The sequence below is a fragment of the Hakea prostrata genome, chromosome 2 (genome assembly GCF_041222555.1).
Source record: "Hakea prostrata isolate BN-2017 chromosome 2, UWA_Hpros_2, whole genome shotgun sequence".
NCBI lineage: Eukaryota > Viridiplantae > Streptophyta > Magnoliopsida > Proteales > Proteaceae > Hakea > Hakea prostrata.
The window spans coordinates 58,131,679-58,139,903 of NC_142601.1; the positions used below are offsets into that span (position 1 = coordinate 58,131,679).

The 8,225-nt window shown below is 38.9% G+C and overlaps 2 protein-coding genes across 3 annotated transcripts; one reads left to right on the forward strand and one right to left on the reverse strand.

The window, feature by feature from the left end:
• Positions 1-669: 669 nt before the first annotated feature.
• LOC149025217 (seed dormancy control protein) lies at positions 670-2,502 on the forward strand. The gene is made up of 4 exons (XM_089143558.1): positions 670-698; positions 792-931; positions 1,101-1,635; positions 2,081-2,502. The coding sequence occupies exons 1-4, from the start codon at positions 670-672 to the stop codon at positions 2,277-2,279; spliced, it is 903 nt and encodes a 300-aa protein (XP_088999684.1). The 3' UTR covers positions 2,280-2,502.
• A 348-nt stretch (positions 2,503-2,850) lies between these two features.
• LOC149025218 (serine/threonine-protein kinase PBL34-like) lies at positions 2,851-7,773 on the reverse strand. 2 transcript variants are annotated; one of them, XM_089145442.1, is made up of 6 exons: positions 7,446-7,773; positions 6,172-6,491; positions 5,907-6,042; positions 4,907-5,040; positions 4,672-4,795; positions 2,851-3,834 (listed from the first exon to the last, which is right to left on the reverse strand). In XM_089145442.1, exons 1-6 carry the CDS (start codon positions 7,504-7,506, stop codon positions 3,380-3,382), a joined length of 1,230 nt encoding a protein of 409 aa, XP_089001568.1. In that variant the 5' UTR covers positions 7,507-7,773; the 3' UTR covers positions 2,851-3,379. The 2 variants fall into 2 exon arrangements, with proteins under 2 accessions (XP_089001568.1, XP_089001567.1); XM_089145441.1 differs by having other exon boundaries at positions 2,852-3,834; positions 7,365-7,773.
• Between the last annotated feature and the right edge of the window lie 452 nt (positions 7,774-8,225).

Genomic DNA, 8,225 nt, shown 5'->3' on the forward strand with positions numbered 1-8,225 from the left:
AGGAGTAGAGAGTACATTGGCTCACCATCTTATAGGAACAATATCGGAGATTCGTTTCAACTTTATGTGGATGGTTCTTGGGAGAAAGAAACCCATTTTGGTGGAAGAGAATGCATCTTGTGGGATTTGCAAAGCAATTTTGTGGTTGCTCAATGTAGAGGCATTGAAGGCACTTTGGCAACAATTTTGGAATTAGAAACCATCAAAGAAGACTTATAACTAGCTCTTCAACATGGAGTTCTCATTCTCCAAATACACTTTGATCTCAAACTTGTTAGGCATTGGGGGTGTTCCACCTTCTTTCATTTCATTTTTTCTTTAGTTCTTATGTCTTTGAATCACTTCAATGAAACATTTCCTCTGTTGATCCCAAAAAAAAAAAAAACCTTTTATGGCCAACCTACCAAATCAAACTGGACCGTTTAACACATTTTTCCCGGTTGAACCGATTAAACCTAGACCATAGGTATGTTTGCTTGTAAACCAGCGTGAACTGGATAAAAGGACGGTGACGACCGCTATCTCTCAGCCGTTTGCCCCATTCACGGCGTCATGACGGCATTTAACCGTTGAAAGTTCCAGCTTTTTCGTATGTATGCCATTACCAATTAGTTTCCCGCTCCCTCCATTCCTCCTACCATTGCAGTTTCAGAGACACAGAGAGAGAACATGATGAAAGCAGGACCCTGGCTTGTCTCGTAACTTCTTCTACTTATTATACTCGGGAAGCAATTGTGACGCAACTGATGAAGAATCAAGAATTGATGTAATAGTTTATGTTGGTTTTGCAGGAAAGCCCATGGAGAGAGAATAGTAATTGATGCAGAAGCGAAGGAAGAAGAAGAGGAAGAAATAGAAGGAGACGATAACTATGATGTAGCAGAGAGTTTCAAGTGCATCAGTCTACACAAGCAAGACTCCTCCAAACGCGGTAAACACCAAAAACCATTTTCTCTCATGCCTGATTTTACATTTTAACGCCCAGAATTCAAGAATCTCAGATTGAGTCAGTTCTTGGGGTTCTTTCCAGAAGAACTCCGAGAATTGAATACTCGAATTGCTCAATTCAAAGGGCTGATGATCTGATTTCCATAAAACAGAGGAGAAAAAGATGTTGATCGAGAAGTACGGGCACTTGAGGCAGGAGCAGAGGATCAGAGCGGCACAGATGGAGAAACAGTTGAAGTCAACATTGGTACTTGAGGATTTGATTGAAGAACAGCTCAAGCGATTCGCTTCTCCCTCCAACCGAGGTAGGGCGCCTTCAAAGCTCGAAGAAGTGGCCGAACTCCTCATGCCCACGTGGATGCCTCCAATGGAGATGGCTTGTCTGGTTTGGCTTGGCGACTGGCGTCCGTCCTTGATTCTCCAACTTCTCGGTACCATCGCTCGTTTATCCTCCACTTCATGGTTGTCTGACACAAGAAACAATGAGCGGCTACTCTCGGAGCTCATTCATGAGACCCGCATTGAAGAGGCTGTGCTTGATGAGGAGATTGCCGAGATCCAGATCAACTGCAGCTCTCGCCTTCCTTTCTTTGATTCAGCAGCCACGAATAGAGGCTCAGTCCTCGCCTCTGTTCAGTCTGAGTTTAAGAAGATCGACCGGGTCATTAGTAAGGCCCAGCAACTGAGGTCTCATTTCTCACTCTTTCCTTCCTCTCTGTTAATGTTTGATCATAATGGCACCACTGAACATAGATCTCAAATCGTAGCTGTCTGTTTTTTTTTTTTTTAAATTGGGGTAATGATTGACATTACAATGATTTAGGTAAATTGCTTGCTAGCCAATTGAGGATCAAAGTTTCAATTAGACATGAAATCTAAGGAACCCATTGCTTAATTAGCTAGAGAACTACGTGAGATTTCTCTTTCATCAGGGTCAACCCCATCAGATGAGCATTTAGAGTCTCTCTGATAAAGCTGATCATAAAAGCTTTTGATGGGGATTGAAGAGGAAAGCAATCTCATGGTTCTCACAAGTCACAACCCTTATGCATGAAATCTTGCAAGTTGACACTGCGTGTAGACCCAGTAGCAGGTCCATGGTTAAGATGATGAGAACTGATTGCACTTTCAGGTTCAAGACACTAGAGATGGCTGTGATTAAACTGCTAAGCCAAACGGATGCTGCTCAATTCTTGGTGGCCTTAGCTGGGATTCAAGATACAATTCACGAGTTTGCCGCTCGCCAGAGGCTTCAGAAAGGTCCGGTCTCCGTGATCAAGGCCTTGGGAAGTAGCAAGCAAAGCAGCATCAGCATGCTCAGAGATGATTGAAATGATGCTCAATATCTCAAGAGAGTTAATCAAATGGAGCATGGATCAACAAACCAATTCACACAAACTAGAGAGTGATAACATCATCCAGGTATTACTCCGAATTCAACAAATGATTGCAGTTGTATAATGGAAAGTTCCTTCTTTCAGCTTGATTTGTGTAGTGGATGTATGTTGATTACCATAGCAACATGAATATATACTATCATCCGTATAATAGGGTGACAAGCACCTCTATTGTTCTCAAATATCTGCTAATGTGAATATGGTATTCCCCCTTGCATGTATATATACAAAGCTACACCTTTATTGCACTACTAGAGTACACTGATGAGCATCAGTTTCTACAAAATTAACTAGCAGTAACGATAACAGGTACCTGGAATGGATGCCCAGTTGGTGAACGTTCAGGTGCAAAGTGATTCAAGTTATAAATATTTATAACTCGTAGAAACATTAATCTTTTCTAACTTGATGTAAATAACTATCATTCAAGTCTTGATGATTGACTCCTTTGATTAAGGGATTCTGTATTCCGGATTTTGCACAAATCTGAGCAGGCTAAAAAAAACTAACTGGGTAAGGGTGTCCAGTGTCCACAATCATCTTTGAGTAGAACAAAAATTAAGAACCATGAGTATTACTTTTATCAAAAATTCAAGATGAACCAAATCTGATTTCCAAAACTCCAAGTAAATCAAAGTCAAGGCATTGCAATTAGCAATCATGGAAATGTTGGGATCTATCTACTCTTTTATGACATATCCAATCGCAACAATGGCATGAATACAAAAAACGCCCCAATTCAACGGTTAGAACTACAATTCGGCAGCAAGGAGACAGCAAATATGAGCATGTGAAGCACCTTCCTCAAAATGTGCCAGCTCTTTGGCTACTCAGTACCCTGGCTGTTCTGGATCTCTCACACCCTCAGATCCACACAGAAATCTGAACATGGTACATGCCCTCAACCATCCTATTTCCTCAGTGATAAGCCTCATCCCAGAAATTGTGGTTCAGACCAGGGTGTGCCAACCAGATGGAACACATAGTTGAGTAGTACCCTGATAAGTGATAAGTATAAAATAAACCCAGCTATACTATTTACAATCCTGCTTCTCAGTATTCATTGGGGGATCCTTAATACTCTTGGACTGGGTGTAATTGAGTGGTTGAGTCCCATCTGATTTTTTCCTGCGCCATCCTTGTTGAGATGAACGAGCATGATATGAATGGGTGGCAAAATCATTAAGATCTTGCAATGGGGTAAGACCCTTCACGATTTCATCCATCGAAGGGCGAGACTTAGGATCCCTGCTGAGGCAGTAGTAAGCTAACTGAGCCACCTTTTGCACCCCTTTAACAGAGTAGTTGAGTTCCAAGCGAGGATCCACTAACTGGTAAAGTTTCCTTTTATCTGAAAGGTATGGTCGAGCCCATGCAACAAGATTTTGTTCTCCACTGGGTCGACTTTTGTCCATTGACCTTCGACCAGTTAAAATTTCAAGTAACACAACTCCAAAGCTATAAACATCACTTCTTGATGTCAAATGCCCTGAAACAAAAGAAAACCATATGGAGACAAGTCAGTACTCACCTCATCCTTTCCACAACATGGTAGAAAGAAAATGCTGTTGAAACTAGGAATCAGATGCTAGCCGTTTTACTTTTTCTCAGAATATAAAACCAATCATCCAATCAAAAGATGCTAGATGCTAATTTATCAATCATGGGGGAGTTATATTCTATGATGTAAACAGGTGGTGTACAAAGTAAATTATTAATGACATCACAAGCAGATTGACAAATAAAATATCAAGAACATCCTATTAAATGTGATTATCATGATCACATGATTGATAAGTGCCTGCACCCTTGTACAAAGTAACAGGTCAGCAATCACTGACCATCTAAGTACCATTAATTAGGTTCTTAGAACTATCATAAAACTAATGTTACAACTAGTCAACAATCAACTTCACAATGTAAATAGTAGTCATTAAGGTTGTGTAGTATGTTGGTATCAAAATTTTGCATAATGGGATATGTGCAGCAGATGGTGAGAAATCTCAAGATACAAGTGATATAATTACATATAACAGAAAGATAATAAAAATCAGCCACCAACCTACCCCTAGCCCTCTTCCCTGCCCCATCCAAACACCAAAAGAAGGCATCACCTAGTGACATCTAGTTCGGAAGTTAAGCTAACAATCTCTCCCAACATGATATAAGTAAATGTGTGTAAAGGTCAAATATTGAAATTTGTGAAAATATTCAGCAATCAACCAATGCTTAATACAAGCTTTGACTTTTTACATTCTGAGGTCAATACGTCAAATTGAACAGGTTTTGTTGTATTCAAAGTTCAAACTGTAATATAACTACACACCTGTCATAACATATTCAGGTGCAGCATAGCCATACGTCCCAACAACCCTAGTAGATACATGTGTCTTGTCTCCCTGCGGACCAGCTTTTGCCAAGCCAAAATCTGAAAGCTTTGCATTGTATTCCTTTAAAACAAAATTTTGTATTATAAGATAGAGACACCCCAAAAAATTAATAATAAATAAATAAATTTAAAACTCTTCAATATAAAATTTGGCATGGTTTTGGTCACATACCGCATCAAGCAATATGTTAGATGTCTTAAAATCTCTATAAATTACTGGTTCAGAACCTCCATGGAGAAATGCCAATCCTTTAGCTGCACCAAGGGCAATTTTAATCCTGCTGACCCATGGAAGAGGCAGTGTCCCTTCATGGAATGTAACAAACAGCATGAATATAATGCATATGATGTCAAAAGATTCTCAAACATGGCAAATGAAATAATGACTCGGAGAATATTTGATTGAGATTGCCAACAAATAGCAATGTGCAAATAACTCCAAAATTCAACAAGCATGCGAAGTTTAACAGTATTGCAAGGGTAAATTTTTGCTTACTTTTCAACACTCACATTTAATTCAGTCCATCTACCATGATATACTCCAGATTCTAGGTACACTCTAGGGAACCCCCATAGCTTAGTTTTTGTTAGTTACCATGACAAATGTTCTTAGACACCAATAGGTTCCAAATACATGCTTTAGAACTAAGTGATGTCAATGCATTTGAGTTTATCCAATCTTAAAAAGTATTGGTAATCTTAGGATATTGATAAGGTGATAGAACATATGCAAGAAGCAACATTCACCAATGTGGGATCTGCAATGAATTGTTACTCAACCAACACTTGACACCATTTTTTTAGAGATATTAAATCATGATCACATCCAGAATAGTCCATGCCACTTGCATCAGACAGCTCAAGCCAAAGATGAAGTGGGCAACATTTTATAGAAAAGCAATAGTTGTTAGACAGGGACGCAGTGGGGCAGCGGAAGAAGTCAGCGTAGAGAAATTAGACCACATGAAATCAAATCCATAGGAACATCTTATTAACCATGACAATGGATATGCTTACAATCAAATAAATTTCCAAATTGAGACGACCTTGTGGTTATCAAAGCGAAAAAACAAGGAAAATCATTTTGGGGCCATTTTCAATATTAGATGGTTGAATACATCCAGATAAAGCACCTAGAAAAATAAAATAAGAGAAAAGAGGTCTGCACTCACTTCTGAAAAGATGATTCTCAAGACTTCCCCGGGCCATAAATTCATAGACCAGCAACCGTTGATCATCTTCAATGCAGTAACCAATTAATTTTACAAGATTAGGATGGTGAAGCTGTCCAAGGAAGTCAACCTCAGCCTGCATTTAGGAAATAATCATGTTCTTATGTTTATTGGTAGGAAGAAATAATCATGTTTAAATGCAGCTTCTAGTAGCTGTCTTTTTCTAATATCAATCTACCAAATGCAGAACAAATGAGATACTAACCACCCATTCTCTGTGGCCCTGGAGAGCATCTGGCTTCAGACTTTTAACTGCAACAGTGACACCTGAACCTGGTTTTGCAGGAGCTGTTCCGTTCTCCTCTATCCATCCTTTGAAAACAAACCCAAACCCACCTTCCCCAAGGATACTGTCCGGTCTGAAATTCCCAGTGGCAGATTTAAGCTCCTGAAAATTAAATTGAAGCAATTCCTGATTAGGTTGCTCCTCTGAAGGCAGTGGAGCAGGGTTTTCAGAGGAGAGTTGAGCCTCGTTGGTAGCGGAGAGTTCCCGGTTGCTGGCATTCAAATATCGAGTTTCTGTCGCTGCAATAACAGTATCTGACTGTCAGTTGTATTAGATAGCATGAAAAGAGAAAGGTGAACACAAAAAGGTTCAGAACTGCTACCATCTATGGGTCATTTAATCAGTAACGACATATGGGGATCACTTCCTTGGATAAACACTTCAGTTAGGAGGTTATTTAGCTCAAGCAGACAGTGAAATAAACGAAAAAGTAATCTAAGTGTCTCACAGAAGAAATCTGGATGATCTTTTAGCCAGCACAGAGTCTTGTGAACGGGAGAGACTAAAGGAAAAGGTGTATTCCCAGTTGATAAACTTAAATGACCATTTCTAGAGGCTGCATTTGCAGCAGATCTGTGGGGGGTCAGTATTGGATCTCTTTTACAAAGCACTACATCTAAAATTCATATACAATGGGAACTTCCTTTTAGAGTGGTTCTAATCTTGAAAGAGGTATACACCAACTCTTTTTTACTTTCCAGGGAAACAGGGGAAGGTCTTAAGTCTTAACCGCAAAATAATAGCAGCTCTGATTCTAATTTGAAAACATATGGAAAACCCAAAAACCGAATTGACAACTATAATATTTCAAAACTAAAATTGGATATAATCCGATTCAGAATAGCTGGGAAACCCAGGTAGGACATAAGAACCCAGATAGTTGCAGCTCCCCATGAGAACAGAGGACACCATAGAAATTCCTCAAAATACTAAATGTTCAAGCAATCCACAGAGAGTAGACGGAGGGGAATAATGTTCAGAAGAAACCCAGCGTTTCGCTGAAGAGTTGGATCAAACATAGAAACATCAGGAACTCAAATTTATGAAAAGCCCATATCATAATCTCAATTTTCAAATAAGAACCTATTATTGAGGATTGAAGGCACAGCTACCTGCGTCATAAACAAGGCTAGTACGTGGGAGAGTGTTAACAGAATCAATGGAAGCAGAGGACTTGCAGGATCCCTTAATACCTCGCTTGAGTGCCGTCCAACACCCACAATTGTTCGCCATCTCTCCTTGTTCAACCTTCATGGGCTGCTAGTAGAACTACTTCAGATGTAGATAAAAGCAAGGCCAAGACGAGTAACAACTCTTAGAGAGCCTCCATGGTATGAGAACCAAAGGAGGAAACAAAAGCAGTCAATAGAAGAGCAAGAACTGCAAGTGGAGTGAATTCGTTGTTGTTTTTGCTAGAAATTGCAGGCATCATCATCATTATCATCATCATCACCGCAGAATGTACAAAAAGAACTTTTACCACCATCTCTCCATCTTTTCTATATGAGATGGTCTCACAACTTTCCTATTCCCAGTGGTGTGCTCTCCTCATTATTCTCACCTTTTATTCTTAATTTAAATTATTTATAAATATTAACTTGATTTATTTTAACTATTTGGGAATATTTGCTTTAATCTTTTGGAATTGGTCAGCATACACAAGAATTTTCGATTCCTTCTTATTAGATCAGCAAAGATACTGTATAAAGCATGAACTGCAGCAAAAGATTCACCCATAGACTGTATAAGAAGGCAATTATTCTACTGTTATAATCAGTATATAGTTATACCAAAAAATAATAATAATCAGTATATAGTGTATAACTTTATATAATTATTTAGATTATACTTTAAATTTGAGAAAAATATAATATTATAAATGATCCATTTGAGGCAAGCAACTATCAATCTTCAAATTTTGTTATATTCTACCCAAAAATAAATTAAAATAAATTAACAAATGATGCAGGCAA

Coding starts and splice junctions, on each gene's coding strand:
- LOC149025217 (XM_089143558.1), top strand. CDS start 670: ATGATGAAAGCAGGACCCTGGCTTGTCTC. Junction 699..791: donor GCAGGACCCTGGCTTGTCTC/GTAACTTCTTCT, acceptor TTGGTTTTGCAG/GAAAGCCCATGGAGAGAGAA. Junction 1,636..2,080: donor AGTAAGGCCCAGCAACTGAG/GTCTCATTTCTC, acceptor TTGCACTTTCAG/GTTCAAGACACTAGAGATGG.
- LOC149025218 (XM_089145441.1), bottom strand. CDS start 7,506: ATGAAGGTTGAACAAGGAGAGATGGCGAACAATTGTGGGTGTTGGACG. Junction 6,492..7,364: donor TAGCCTTGTTTATGACGCAG/GTAGCTGTGCCT, acceptor CTGTTATTGCAG/CGACAGAAACTCGATATTTG. Junction 4,796..4,906: donor CTAACATATTGCTTGATGCG/GTATGTGACCAA, acceptor TTTGTTTTAAAG/GAATACAATGCAAAGCTTTC.